This window comes from Oryza brachyantha, chromosome 1 (assembly GCF_000231095.2).
Source record: "Oryza brachyantha chromosome 1, ObraRS2, whole genome shotgun sequence".
Lineage (NCBI taxonomy): Eukaryota > Viridiplantae > Streptophyta > Magnoliopsida > Poales > Poaceae > Oryza > Oryza brachyantha.
This window is the reverse complement of record NC_023163.2, coordinates 13,680,060-13,695,624: the sequence shown is the minus strand read 5'-3', so window position 1 is coordinate 13,695,624 and position 15,565 is coordinate 13,680,060. Positions and strand designations below refer to the sequence as shown.

The 15,565-nt window shown below is 40.1% G+C and overlaps 2 protein-coding genes across 2 annotated transcripts; one reads left to right on the top strand and one right to left on the bottom strand.

Moving 5' to 3' along the window:
* Positions 1-571: 571 nt before the first annotated feature.
* On the top strand, positions 572-8,341 carry LOC102703743 (UDP-N-acetylglucosamine--N-acetylmuramyl-(pentapeptide) pyrophosphoryl-undecaprenol N-acetylglucosamine transferase). The gene is made up of 4 exons (XM_040523740.1): positions 572-1,506; positions 3,063-3,171; positions 4,383-4,518; positions 7,291-8,341. Exons 1-4 carry the CDS (start codon positions 572-574, stop codon positions 7,407-7,409), a joined length of 1,299 nt encoding a protein of 432 aa, XP_040379674.1. The 3' UTR covers positions 7,410-8,341.
* A 3,252-nt stretch (positions 8,342-11,593) lies between these two features.
* Positions 11,594-14,336, bottom strand: LOC102717013 (stress-response A/B barrel domain-containing protein HS1). The gene is made up of 2 exons (XM_006644167.3): positions 13,791-14,336; positions 11,594-12,052 (listed from the first exon to the last, which is right to left on the bottom strand). Exons 1-2 carry the CDS (start codon positions 13,940-13,942, stop codon positions 11,860-11,862), a joined length of 345 nt encoding a protein of 114 aa, XP_006644230.1. The 5' UTR covers positions 13,943-14,336; the 3' UTR covers positions 11,594-11,859.
* Between the last annotated feature and the right edge of the window lie 1,229 nt (positions 14,337-15,565).

Sequence of the window (15,565 nt, the reverse complement as noted above, 5' to 3'; positions counted from 1 at the left end):
TGAGTACTACTCTAGCGGCTCTCTTTTATGTCAGGTGAAAAAAATATTTCTTGAGACATCAAATTGGAGTGACAGATTAGCATGCAATTAACTAATTAATAAAAAATGATTTAAGCTATTTTTTCTACAGAAACCTTTTACAAACAACACATTGTTTATTTGTTTGGGAAGTATGCACCCACTTGAAACTTGCTATACAATATAAAAATTTATATTATTACTCCCTTCATCTTAAATATAGTATTTTTAAGAAAACAAAAGATTGTAAATTATATATACTCCACGCGGCTTATTTATGTTTATGTCGTCAGTTTTTAGACATACGTTAGGCCATAAAAATTCAAACCATAATTAAAAAACCCTTTAATAACACCACAAATTATGAAAAAAAATTGGATAAATGTCTTAATGAAATGAAACAGGATGTATTATATAGATATATAAATGAGCTATATGAACAGCGCGCCAGCTTTCTAGTTTAATTTAAAGAGCTCGGCCACGTGCTCGCTCCCCCCTACCCCACCCGTTGACAAACCTCCCTTCCCCATTCCGCCTTCGCAGGAAGCGAGCGATGGCGGCCACCGCCCGCCACGCGCCGCGGCCGTGCAGCTCGGGTGACCCACCTCGCCGCCTCCCCCGCGGCGCCAGGTGCCTACCCCTGCGCCTCCGCCCCTTCCCCGCTGCTTCCGCGCGGCGCCGCGCCCGCCGCCCCCTCCTCTGCTGCCACCCCTCCTCTTCCGAGCCCGCCTCCTCCGAGCCGCGCCCGCGGCCCGCCTCCGACCCTCTCCTCCGCGTCGCGTTCGCGTGCGGCGGCGCGGGGGGCCACGTCTACGCGGCGATCGCGCTCGCCGACGAGCTCCACGCCTCTCTCCCCGCCTCCAGCTCCCTCTTCCTCGGCGCCCCCGCCCCGTCCCTCGAGTCCGCGGCGGCCGCCTCCGCGCCCTACCCGTTCGCGCCCATCCCGCGCTGCCTCCCCCACGCGGTCCTCGCCGCGGCGCTGCACCTCCGGCGCTTCCGTCCTCACGTGCTCGTCGCCACCGGCGGCGCCCCCTCGTTGCCGGCCTGCCTCGCCGCGGTCCTCCTCGGCCTCCCCTTCGTGATCCAGGACCAGGACGCCGGTCCGGCCCCCGCCACCCGCCTCTTGGCCCCCCTCGCCCGCCGGATCTTCCTAGGCTTCAACGCCCCCGTCCGCCTCCTCCCCAAGCGCAAATGCGCCGTCTATGGGAACCCCGTCCGCATGTCCATCCGCAAGTGCCGGATCTCCAAGGCCGACGCTATCACCAGCTTCTTCCCGAGGATGGGAGCTGTGGGCGAGCAAGGGGTGGAGGTTCTGCTCGTGCTTGGTGGTACGGAGGGGTCGCCTGAGATCAATGTTTCGTTGCTGAATATGTACAAAGAGATGCTGAGAGAGAGGAAGAATAGGTACATCATATGGCAGACCGGACCGGATGGATTCTGCGAGATGGAGAGCCTCGTCAAGAGCCATCGCCGGCTACTTCTTACCCCGTGAGTTCAATTCCTTCGGATTTGTGCAGTGTTGTTATATTGATCTGGGGGCGTGTAGCTGTTATTTTTTAGTGCCTTATGTGACCAGCATCTACATATCTGATTGCTTAGTAGGAACTAGCCTAAGGCTACCTAGCACTTTTTAAGGTAATGAAAGTAAACTCCACCCTCTGCACCAACTACGGATGCACACAAATAGCAAGTTAGTACTGAGATGTGAGCAAGGAAGTACAAGGAAGAATTTAACTCAGAATGCGGCAAAAGTCGCTCGAGATAGATATCAGAATTAAAATTGTCTTTGCATTCCCTGGTGTTCTATATGCAAATTCTCCTTAATCGCCGAAAATGATCATATTTCTAAAGGCTCTTTCTCTGTCTTCGTAGGGAATACTCTCTTTTGTTCATCACTCTTTCAATCATATTGGTCAGTAAGAGCATTATCTTGTGACGTTATCTTGAAAAGGGAAAAAATATAGAAATTATTGAAGTAATCATAAATTCTAGTTTTGTGTAAACTAAGATCCTTTGTCCAATCATTCAGTTCATTACATTGCATCATCAAAACTTATTTAGGGTCTCTTTGGAAGGCACAAAATTAGAATCACATGAATTTTACAAATGTAGGATTGGAATGCCATGTATTATGAATCATGACATCACTTTATAAACATGATACTAGAGGTTGCGTGTTGGATAATTCGTAGCGAACAGAACAATTTTTTTTTGAAAGAGCCATTTATTGAAGAGACTATAGAGAGAAAGTGTGGTGTCCTTCTCAACAAGGGAAAATAGCAAGCAGTCTGTACTCATGGTTATTTTCCTGTTTGGGAGCACAAGAATCCTATGTTTCGAACAACTCACTTGGGGAAAGTTTTACAGATTACAATCCTCCAAAATTCTCATTGCAAATACTGCAATCCAAAGAGGTCATTTGATTTTTTAATTATCGGATGCATATTTTAGCTCACAGATATAATTCCAAGATCTTGATATGTTAGGTACATGTCCATGCATTTGCCATGAACAAAAAAGAATCATGTATGTCCTAATATTGTTCAAAACAAATAGATACGATCTTTCATCAAACATCTGCTACAAGGATTGTTTGATAGTTTTTGCACATGCTAATTGTAAAATGAACTGACACACTTCTACAACAATTTGATCATGTTGACCTTCCCGTGTAAAATCATGATTTTAGTAAGGGTTCCAATAAGAGGAGAACAGCATGTGGAAGGTTTATTATGTGATATGAAGGAAATTCAGAGAACACAATCCATAAAAATTGTAGTGTGGTGTTGTGGTGGTGATGTGGTGGGTTGGGCAGCAGATTCACCACGACAAATACAGCTACCTTCTTTTAAAGGAGTATAGAAATTCCAGCCTGTTCATGTGATGTTCTTAGACAACACTTTTAATGCTCTATTCAGCATTCCGTAAAAATAAAGCTCTATGCAGTAGGATGAATGATAAAGAATAAGTTAAAAAAAAATCAACCTGGTTTGGTTCATAGTCAACTCTGTGTGCTGATGATATATTTTGTTTACTCTTTCAAGGTTCTTGCATGAATTGGACAAAGCATATGCTGCTGCTGATGTTGTAGTCTCTCGAGCTGGTTCTATGAGTTGCACTGAAGTACTGGTCACTGGGAAACCATCAATTTTGGTATAGAATTCCATTTCTTCCAAATGGTTGGGCTTACATGTATGTCTTTAGTAAAAATATCCTGTGACAGCTTAAGAAATTACCACATGGTAGTATGTCTGGAGCGCTGATAATATATGCATTGGCCTTCCAATTTGCAAACAATATGAAAGACTAATTACTTGTTAGACATAAATGGGTACTGTATTATTGCCGCCAATGGACTTCATATGGAATGGGATCACATATTTTATGAAACAAGGTACATGTAATTCTAGGCTTTTAGTTGCACAATCACATTGTGTGTGTGTGTGTGTGTGTTTTTTTTTTTTTTTTGCCGGGTCAGGCAGAAGGCCGACCAAAATCATTAAGTATATAAAGGAGTGAATCACATTGTGTTTAACCTTGTGATTTTTTTGGGTATATCTTAGAATGTTTATCCATTTTTAATCCCTAAATTTTAATCACTGCTGGCAATGTCATGCAGCACATAAATATGTAACTGTTAGACAAAGTTACAAGCAGTGTCTTAGCAGTACTTTGAATAGCAAATTTCAAATTTCAGAACAGCATAAGGCATTGCAAAATTCTGAATAGAAAGTTTTTTTTCCTATTCTTTTACTAGTATAATGGTTGCTTTCTTTGACTTTCTGTATCTTTTTAGCAATATCTTAACAGTTCATTGAAACATATTAATGAGTTGAGATGCAAAGCAAAAAGGCTTACATGTCATCAATCTCAGTGCCATGTATTAATCTGAATGAGTGGAAAGAAGCTCCTTTTGTTTTTTTTTCATCTTTTTTAATGATTTACTGTGCTATCATTTGATTATGATATTCATATATACTCAGAATTTTTTACAAGCTGTGCGATGAAGCCAATGTTTAAGGCAACATTAATAAAGTGAGAATATGTTTTCAAAGGCCATGCTTTTCATAGTTACTTATACAAGTTACGTACACAGAGTTAGAGAGTACTTATTATTGGATAGATGTCTCTAAAAAAGTCTAGCATGACATATAGCATATGCTACCTAATCTATCTTCATGGTTGGTAAATGCTGTACTGATTTGTTTGTTGAAGACTAGATAACTAACATTATGGTCTGTACTGTTTGGTGTTTTGCTGTACACATGTTGTCTCAAAGTTTGAGATGCATCAGAAAATATTTTAGTAAACAACATTTTATCACTTCTTTTTGCACAAATTTCAGTTAGTTTCTCTTTCTTCAGATACCCTTACCAACAATTGTGGACGACCATCAAACAAAAAATGCATATATTATGGCTGACGTCATGGGAGCAAAGGTCATAACAGAAGATGAACTTGATTCTACTAGTCTCAGAGCTGTAATTGATGAAGTTTTTGGTACGTGAAATGTATTTAATTTCAGGACTTATAGATGCTAATGTTGAACATAGTAAATTTAGAATTAATTGTACCACTTAACATAACTTATTTAATTACTGCATGCTATATGGTGCTCTGCAAGATCAGAGCTGATGAAACCAGAACTTAAAAATATGAACATGTATCCAATATTCTATTGGTCTTTATTCTGGTTAGTTATTTCTACGGCTATTTGCCTATATGATATATTCATTTGTGGATTTAAATGAAACCTTCTATTCTAGATTAATAGAAAGTCTTGACACACTAATAAAGATGGCAATGGAGACCCATTATCCAAAACCCAGTGGGTATTTACCCTATTAGGGTGGATAAATGGGTTGAGTTTTGTATCCATGGGTACACTAATAGGAAAATTTTGTACCCAATTGGTTATTGGGTCTGGGTATGAGTACATAGTATTCATACCCATAATCCAATGGGTACCCATCAAAAATAAATAAATATAAATTCTAGTCTTGACCCATCTAAACTAGGCTCAACCAAAAAAATGGTCCATCGAAACTATTGACCACCTACTTCTGTTGTACTCATTGGTTGTAGCTAACATGGAGTACAAGTGGTGTTATGTGTAATACCATGATGATTGCACTATTAGGGACGTAGAAGTACTAAATCAACATCTATATTGTAATGCTACGATGATGTATTGCTAGTTTATGCACTATTTGGTTATGTAGTGAAATTTTTGGTTATGGTTATGCTTCATTGTTAAATTTGCAAGTCATACCTTATTTATTGATCATAGAACTTGTGGGTGATAATTGGGTATGGGGAAAAATTATGCCCCAATGTAAATGGATACTCCAGTGGGCAGGTTTTGATTTCGTGGAGGTGGGTTTAGGGTAGTCATATCCCGTGGGTATAGACTCATTGACATCTTTACGCACTAATCTGATTAACGGCTTATTTGGTTTGGAACCCCAATTGCGAAGATTTGATGATGCCCAAAAAGAATTGGCTAATTGCTACCATTTTGTTTGGTGCCAAAGTTTGGTGATGGGAATGAAATCCAGCAACGTTTGTGAGCAATCCAGTAGAACTAAGTAAAGTTTCTTGTTCCAATTTTGGCAGTACCTCACTTTTGGTATGATCACTATCCATACATTCCTATTCCCAGGTTTTGACAGTTCAGATTAGACTTAATTATTCACCTCGCCCAAAAGCTACTAGGGACGATTAAGGGGGTGTTTGTTTCCCCCAAACTTTTTTTTAGGTCCTTGTCACATCGAATGTTTGGACACTAATTAAAAGTATTAAATATAGACTATTAATAAAACCCATCCCATGCTTTGGACTATTTCGCGAGACGAATGTATTGAGCCTAATTATTCCATGATTAGCGAATGTGATGCTACAGTAAATATTTGCTAGTCTTAGACTAATTAGGCTTAAAAAATTGTCTAATGAAATAGGATTTATTTATGCAATTAGTTTTGATATCAGTCTATAGTTAATACTTCTGATTAACGTTCAAATATCCGATGTGACAAGGGACTACAAAAAAGTTCTTGGATCCAATGAGCCACTAAAAGTAGCCAAAGGCCAAAATGCATCACGCACTGTACACTATACATACTACTTTACTCTCCTAATGATTACCACAATTTACTTTGCCTATTGGTATTGGACAAAGGTCAAACAACCCTTAAAATTCAGTCGTAATCATGTGCCTCAACACAGCTAACCCAGAAGAATACACAGGAATCTGGTAATAATTCAGATTGTCTTGCGTGGCCATGGTTTGAAAATGACCTGATCCCCATGAGTTGTTTAAAAATCTGGAATAGATCCCATTCCTGAACTGATTATTTATAATTGAGTAAACTACACCCGCGATACATGAACTTGTGAGGTGGATGCAATTTAGTGCAACAACTTGTAAAATGCTTATTTAGGTACAATAATTTGTCTGGTTCGTGTAAACCATGACTAGATGCTGTTATAGCAATGACATGTCACATAATGATTATGAAAAAAAATGCATTTCTTTATTTGTCATGGCAGTAAATAGGAAATTTTAAAACCGTATCACCATTAAGATGAGAGTTTCTTGTTATGTGGAATTGGAGTTGAACCACACAAGATGATTATTAAATTTTGAAATCGATTGTGCGAAAATTGGTGATGATGACAGAGAGCAAGAAAAGATGGTGCTAAACTATTAATTCCCTGAGATCACACCATTCATGCATTATTTAGCTACCATGGATACTAAATGTTTTGAAATTTACTTATTTTTTAATTTTGAGATAATAATACTGCAAGTTGGGCTAGTGTGTTTCTGTTTTGAGTGTGTGTGTTTTTGTTTTTTTCTGTTTCTTTGTATTGTTCCGTTTATTTCCCCTTATTGAAATGAAATGCAGCTCTCCTGCGTTTTCGAGGAAAAAAAAACTTTTTGAGGGAAACTAAGAGTCTAGCTATAGCTTACCAATCAATCAAGGTACATGTAGAAATATATTTATTTAGATACAATTTGCTTAATTTCTTAGTTGCATGGGTTGTTTTTTCCTTGGTACGCATGCATTATACAATTTGTTGTATGAAAATATCCATTTTTCAAGTTGGTGCACTAATATGCACCCACCTTACAAGTTCATATACCATGGATGCAATTTACTCTTTATAATTTTATACCAATAACCAATACCATCCCGTTATTTTTTGTTTTGTTGTAATCTTGTTCTTTGGTCACAGTGCTGTCTACTTAGCAATTTTTCCATTTTTCAGGTGATGAGAAATTGATGTCAGACATGTCTCAGAAGGCATTAAGTGCATCTCGTCCTAATGCTTCGACTGACATTATTCGTCACATCTGTTCACTGGTTGGTTTATCCTGCACAACATAAATGTTGTTTACACGTTACAAAAGTAACATGGCCCTTTGTTGCACTAGTCCATGCGCCAGTTTCATTTGCTGAGTTTCTGTGCAACAGAGTTAGATCTCTTTTCTGAGGCGTATACTGAAGATCTTTAGTTCTCACTGTTCACACAAATGACTACAAAGCAATTTGGACAAAATAAAAAAGATGGGTCAATGATATCTTCAGGTAGTGTTCACTCATTGTCACCTTTATTATGATGATTTTCTTTTGAATACATATTTTGGTAATTAAGAGATGCAATGAATTCACTGGAGACCTATCGCCTCGGCCTAAATTATCCATGCAGCTACCTGAGGGCTGCACAGCCTCTTGCAGTTTTGCTCCCTTGCAGCCCACTAAGAGAGGAGCTCTGAGCTCCTTACTCTCCTTCCCAAAATCTCTTCAAATCCAATTGATTTAGTCATCAATTGATTTAGTCAGATTTTGTTAGCAACTTGATGGAGAAGGTATCCTCCATCCCCCCCCCCCCCCTTTTTTTTTCTTTTTTTGGTTTTACTTGATGATTTCGGAGACCAGGATGGCACCCTAAAATTTTTTGTCCCAAATTATGATTGAGATAATTGCATTAGGAAGTTAGGTGTTGCAATTATGTGTATATGAGGATGGAAGGATGGAATGTAAATATGTGCAAATTATATCAAATTATTTTTAGGATGTACGCATTGCAAGTTTAGGTGAAAATTTGGTAAGTTGTATGATTTAGGGTCGTGTCTAAATCATAATGATAATGTACTATGTAGGTGGTTAGCTTTTGTAACATTTTTTTTATGTTCTATGTCGGCGATGTTTAATTTTATGTTGTTACAACGGAGATGGATAGATTGGTTTATGCTTATTGTGGTGGTAGAATCACATGGTGGACATGCTGAGTTTGAGGATATAAATGTCAAATTAATTACTTCTATTTATTTTCCCAGATTTGATGAAATAAGCTCGCGAGTTAGGAATGTTCTTGGATTGTCAATAACAAATTGAGAATTTGTGACAAGGTAGATATCAGATTGTTGGACAAGGACATAAATAAAATATATGCACCATTTGTATTGACAGATGGAATGGGAGTTATATGTTGGATTGGTGAAGAACTATCCACTTAAGTCTATAGGCGGTAGCTTCTGATTTTTTATATTTTTATATTTTTTAATTAAAAATTAATAAAAACGTATTTTTGTTTGAAAATATTACAAAACTAGACCTCACAGCCCATCCAGTGGGCAATATATATAAAACGGTCACTAGCAAGGCAATATATTCGACATGACAAATGGCTGTTAGGCGTTAGCAGCCGTGGCAAGTCGTGAGCGTGAGAAAGGAGGGGGCTGCTGATTTTCCATGGGGCCCCAATTCTAATGGAGCACTTTTTGAGCTGCCTGCAAAATCGTACCCCCTTCTCTCTAGCTTACTAGTAAGATATTTTGCAAGCGGCTCTTTGCTCCAGATGAATCGTCCAATAGGTGTGGGGATGTATTTGGCATAAACAAGAATTCCACAGCCACAACTATAGAGGATTTGAGTTGCGCACAAAAAAGATATAAAAGCATTTAGCGAATAATAGTGAGTAGTGAAAATAAGACACGTCGACCTATCTTTTCAAATAGACCTATCTTTTCAAAAAGACCAACTAGTCAGTTTGTAGAAGACATAACAACTCTATAGGCAAACTTGAGCGAATAAGCAACCCTAACATAAGCAACCTTGATGAAGCGTTGATTTTCTAAACTATATTTTATGCAAGGGGCGAGTACAAATGTAATAGAGTTCAAAGGAAGTCATAACCACAATTAAAGAAATATAATATATGCAAGGAGTACAAATGAATAGGGTTCATCAAGTAGGGTTTTATAAAAACATTTCATTCACAAAAGGTATTAAAACAATATTTTAAAATATCAACAATATTAAATCACTGCCATCCTCAATATTACCATATCCGCATTTTTAATTATATAAGAGACTACTCATGCTATGAGAATATGAATCACCTCATGACGTATCTCCATTAATGGAGAGCACAGTGTATGTCTTCAATGGAGGGGCAAATTATATCTTGATTATTCACATCCCACTAAATGTTTTATAATAAGTCTGAAGATTACCTTTATAACTACCCGGTCATGATATAGCGTTTAGTAATTCATATACAATCCATTATACATGTTGACAACCATGGTAATCTCAAGTCAAAGGATTATACATCAACACTTAGTGAGAACATTGATGACATCATATATAACTCTTGCAGTGTCTCACGTTGGATCTATCCAATATATTGTTCTCCAACATGTGTCCATATGATTGATTTGGTATCTTCATACCATGATACATGAGACATGATCATCAATTAATATATTTAATCACATTTGTTTCATATATGATATTTAATCAGGGAACATTTGATAAAATAGTAACTTACAACATAAAGAGTTTCATAAATGAATCACATATTCGTTAATTAATAATGAGTTATCTGTCTCAAAAAACCAATGTATGATAAATACATAAACATGGTATATGATACAACCATCTCTATCATTGTCTCTTGAGCATATCATGGCGCTGAGGTAGGGTTGACTAGTCTAACTTCGCGCCAACACCACCTCGGCGTATACTAAATCACAATCAAACCCACCTCGGCACCACTCATGAATAATTTGTTGGTATTTGTTATTATTCTGGTCCAAATGTATTTGGCAGGGTTCCATAATGATCCATGGTATGTCAGCTATTCAGCATTTGATACATGCTTGCTGTAGATATTTGTGTTGTTCTCAAATCTGGTGTTTCTGGGTTAGGTGTGTAGTTTTGTATAATCAGTTGGAATGCCTGTAGCTATGTTTATGCTTGTAGGGATAGGTTTGGGTGGAGCTTGATGCTCCATGATTGATCTTGGTGTTTTGACCGGCTGACCGCACTGTGCAATCTTTGTCTAGAGCTTATGAGGATAGTGTTGGAAATTTGTTCATGAAACGACATGTCCAGTTTTCTTTCCAGAACAATGTCGTTGTGCTGCCATTTTCCAGAATAGCTTTCATTATTACATTCTCAGATCAAAATCTTCTGAAATAGAATCTTCTATTGTCATTTTCATGTGACTAATAATAATAATTTGTATATATTAGTGAATAAAGTTAGGTTTTACTGCAGGTTGTAAAGCAGCATTTACTTTTGAGTTCAACAGTAAGAAAATTAATTGTGTTTCTAGTGAAGGCTATAGCTGATTTTAAATCGTAACTGCTTATCAACGATAAAAATATAATTTATGAGTGAAACCTTTATATATCCTTAGCAATTTAAAGCCAAATATAGAAATAATCTATAACGAAAAAATCCCATCAACTGCAAAATTATGTTTTAAAATTCAAAGTTTAACAACTGCTTATAAACTAAAATGAAAATGGGTGCTAAGATGGTACGCACACTTCGTCACATCTTTGACAAGAAACCGACCAAATTAGTGGTTTGGTACCACATTTTTGGCTTGCCACAAAAACTTACCCTAGTGCCCAACATGTCATAGACATAATCTTTTATAAAATCTTCCTAAAGTTGTGGCCAACAATTTGTTAACTAGAAAATGTGTGGCATGCCATACTTTAGCTACAGAAGTTTGACAACGTGAGTATCAACATCCAAACAGTCCCTCCGTGTACTCCAAAGATGTTGTGGGCGTGTTTATTGGCAGGAAATATCAACGTCGCATGAAGTTGAATCAGACGTACACTAGTGGTTGAAGGTCTTTTGTGTTAGCATCAGTCCATTATTTTTTTTAGCTTTGAGATAAATTATTTAGAGGATAAATTAGAGTTTGTTAACAGACAAGATAGCAAATTAGAGTTTGTTACAAATTAGTTATTATTTGGTGCCACATCTATTTAATTTAAGAGATGGGGCAGCATCGCTTTGTAGCAAGCGAATTAATAATTAATCAAAGATTGGTTGCTGAGAGCCTCCAGCGTGAGGGCGAGTCTGCCATCGTTGAACCTACTGAGCTCTGTGAGGAGTATTCAGAGGACTCCGATTTGGACAACCGTGGAGAATAATATTCTCTTTGGATTTTGTTTTTAGCACTGCTGTTTCTCAAAATCTCACATTCACAGCTTTCACCGCACTAAATCTTGGATAATACAGGGGTTAAAATTTTTATCAAGCTAATTATTTGAAGTGCAGTAAAAACTGTTCAATGCTTGAAAGACAACTCTGGTTAATAAGGAGTACATGTATTGACTTTTAAAACATAACAAGCAAATTATTTAGAGTACGTACACCAAAATGAACCGCTCTTCTTGATAGGTAAAAACATATAGGACAAATTTATTCAGCAAGAAAGTTCAAATTTGGATAACTAAAAATAAAATTCTCCCGCAGCATTCCGTAGTGCAATTAACGATGAAAAAAGCACCCAAACTGTATAATCTCAACTGTTGTTTCCGGAAGTTGGCTTGTAGTCGATTATGAGGGTCTTCTCTAATGCAGGCAAGAACTCGTTTGCGAATTCAACATGTGCTGGGTGCTCAATGTACTCCTTGATTCCTTCTGTGCTTTCAAAAGTGGACTCAAACACATGGGTGAATCCTTGGTGCATGTTCTCTATGCTAACATCAGTTCCCCTGCAAATTAAACAGCACATTCAGAAAAAAATGGACTGAAAAATAATCAAAGTCGCAAGTTTGCATCAATGAAAATGATTTGACAAATGTCTTATATGTGATCTTGGAAGTGTAGTTCAATGTCCAATGGGGGAAAATGTGTGTTAATCGATTCCTGTTAAACCTGCACTTCCATTTGTCACATGTACATGTTTTTGCTGCCAAAAGGGTCAAGGGAAAAATGGATAAACCCAGAAGAGCTTTCCTGTGGCAAGGTGGCAGACCAAAAAAGAGGTTTTGCTTGATCAAACGGACCAACAGTGCACTCTAAAGTAGAAATGGAGAATTGAGTTACAAATCTCTAAGGTTGGTGAACTGCCTACTATGCAAATCAGTGCAAGCTATTGTCCATGGGAAAGGATTGTGGTGATTAACTGTAAAAGGGTAAATGCATTCAAAGGGTCATGTTGGCCAGTGAAAAAAAAAAACGATGTGATGTTTGTATACCAATGTTGTTTCTCGGGACCTGTAGATGTACTATCATAACTGCCACAATGTTCTGATGTCAACTGTGGACTCCTGACCTAGGGAGGGAGGTCTATTACATTTACACTAATATAGTTGCAACTATAATATAAAGTAGTTATCTCCTCTCTCTTATTCGAGACACATGTTGATGTGACAAATGATAGTTTTACGCTTTTACTATAACATGGAGTGCAATAAAAACCATAGGATATTTTCCATTTCTTTTGCATAGCGAACAAACACTCTCATGTAGACTTTAAATTTATATTGCAAGAAAACATAAGCTATCATATATTAAGAAACACAAGAAGCTATGACCTAGTGGAGCAACATAATTCTCTAATATATAAAATGCTATAGGAAAAGCATGTTATAATTCCTTGCACATGGCACATTCACAGAAAAGATCATATAACTTGAAACTAATTATTGGAGCATAATGGTCTTCACATGGAGATCCATTTTCCCAATTGGCCTAACTTTCATGTTAATTTAGCTACTGTGCTGGTCCTAGAACAGGGCAGTGCCTTTATGTTCATAGTTAAAAACTTAAAATGTGCATGGTCTAAACTCCACGGCTAAATAAATGGCAGTACATAAAATGAACAATTGTGGTCATTGATCAGCCTTACTGCTTTATGTAGAGTACAAAAATTGCTAGTTGACCCACTCCAGTTGAACTAAAAGAACTAAATTTTACCCATGAGACTTCAAGAACTGAAATTTATTTTGTTGAACAATGTATCAAGAAGAGGTATCTCAATTTATGGAATGATGATTATGCTGTGCTCCAAAACCCCTCCATGGGTGCCAACATGCTATCAGCCACGATCACCCTCAAATCGTGCAGGATTGCAAAGACTCTGCAGTCCTTCAAGAGACAGTCTCAATTCTCAAATCTCAGACCTGAGTTCCACCGAAATGAAAATTCTTCAAATGGTTAGCGACACAAAGACAGATAGCGGACGATTAACCCAATCGCAGGCCAAATTAAGGCGTTCACTATAACATTTGACAAATTCACAGTGTTCCAAATCAGCGTTCGCATCTGAGACTGTTAGCGAGGCGAGCCAACTGAACCGGATCGCAGGCACGCAATTCGTCGAGCACCTGCCGCGTGGGCGTCACAGGGGGCGACACCCGCACAGCCAAGCAAACGAGCCGGTGAATGAACAAGGAGAAAGCAGGCGGTGGGTGGGAGAGGGGAGGGGAAAAGACCAGGAACACCGACCAGTGGAAGGCCTTCATGGAGGGGACGAGGCTGACGAGGCCCGCGTAGCCGCGGATAAGCTGGTCCAGCCGCTCCGGGGTCACCTCCTCCTTGAACCGCGCCAGCAAGATGTGCTTCACCACGCCGCCGCCGCCGCCGGCGTCCGCCGCCATCGATCGCCCCTCGTTTCCTTGCTGCCGCAGCTCCGCTCGCTTGGGCTTAGCTTTGACTCCAGCTAGAGAAGCGGTTGTCGTGTCGGCTACCACTACTCCAGTCTCGAAGGACCTTCCTTCCGGTTCCAATGGTGAGGGGAAAATCTCAACGCATAAAAAAAAATACACATCGTGAGGCAGAGTCGCTATAACATCTGTTTTCTGATTTTTTTTTTTCCCCCTCGGATATACTCCGTAGGACTGTAGGAGGTTTTTTTTTAACCATTTTAATTTTCTATATTAAAATTAAACCCTCTCACAATTTAGTTTCAGAGCCGAACGTTCTCTTCATGCCGTCCGCTATGGCGTGATGGCATTATTTGGTCAAGACAACAACAACGGTCTTATTTAGTCGCGCCTGAATTGATGGCACGGTTAAAAGGTCAAATATAAAAATAAGTTAGAATAATGCTTAGTTTTCAAAATAAATAATTAAATGGTTTAATAGATAAGAAAAATTTCATGTACAAGCAGTGATTCTAAAACCTTACTCCCTTTATTTCATAATATACGTCTTATATTTCAAAATAGATAGAGTATATAGTCTTCAATATCCTAATGTGCTATATTATAAATATAAGCGAAACAACTTATTAAGTATTTTTTATGTACTTTAATATATGATATCGTACAATTGCTTCACGACCCCGACCCCGTGTCACCCGAGCCCTAGAGCGACACGGGCGACGCCCAGGCTAGCAGCCACCGCCGCCTTTAGGCCGGCCTGCCTCGCCGCTACCCGAGCAGCTGCAAGGACGGCGGCGGCGAGGCTTCCTCCTTTGGTGGTCGCCGTCCTGAAGGGCAGGGGCGGCGCGGTTGGGCACTGGAGCGGGCAGCGGCAGAAGGGGATGGCAGCCATGGCGCGAAGACGAGGACGGATGGATCCGGCTGCTCCGTCGACCTACGGCTTTCTGGCGGCGACGAGACGGAGGATGGAGGGGCGGCGCGACCGGTGGACGTTGCCGGGCCAGATCTGCGGCGAGGGGCTGGATCTGGCGCCCCAAGCAACTCCGTTGACCTACGGCTTTCGGGCGGCGGCGAGATGGATGGAGGGGAGGTGGTGACCGACGAACGCCGTCGGGCCAGATCTGTGGCGAGGGGCTGGATCTGGCACCCCAAGCAGCTCCATCGACCTACGGCTTCCGGGCGGCGGCGAGACAGAGGATGGAGCGATGACGGCGACCGGCGGACGCCGCCGGGCCAAATCTGGACGGCGAGGGGGCTTAGTCATCCTTGGCGTCCCCACACCACCGGACCGGGAAGCAACGGAAGAGGATGGCAGCCGCCGGCACGAAGTTGAGGACGACGGTGATCCGTTGACCACAACACTCGGGCGACGGTGAGCCGGAGGTCTAGATGGAGCGGCTGCGGCGGACGCGGCCGGAATTCGGACGGAGACGACGGTGGCGCCATGAGGTTGGCGTTGCAAGCCTTCGGCTGGCCCCTAATCTAGACGATCGTTCTCTTGGACGACGCCTTTGCCGTCTCAAGGTGGCCACGTTCGGAGGGCTAGGGGGGGATCTATTCTTCTCTCTCACCCTCTCCCCATCCTACCCAACAACATGGACGGATCAGGGCATGTCG

Bases quoted from the DNA above. Each gene is read 5' to 3' on its own strand.
- LOC102717013 (XM_006644167.3), bottom strand. From the start codon at position 13,942: ATGGCGGCGGACGCCGGCGGCGGCGGCGGCGTGGTGAAGCACATCTTG. The intron at 12,053-13,790 runs GTCGGTGTTCCT...TTTAATTTGCAG, and splicing joins TCCATGAAGGCCTTCCACTG to GGGAACTGATGTTAGCATAG.
- LOC102703743 (XM_040523740.1), top strand. From the start codon at position 572: ATGGCGGCCACCGCCCGCCACGCGCCGCGGCCGTGCAGCTCGGGTGAC. The intron at 1,507-3,062 runs GTGAGTTCAATT...TACTCTTTCAAG, and splicing joins CGCCGGCTACTTCTTACCCC to GTTCTTGCATGAATTGGACA. The intron at 4,519-7,290 runs GTACGTGAAATG...TCCATTTTTCAG, and splicing joins TGTAATTGATGAAGTTTTTG to GTGATGAGAAATTGATGTCA.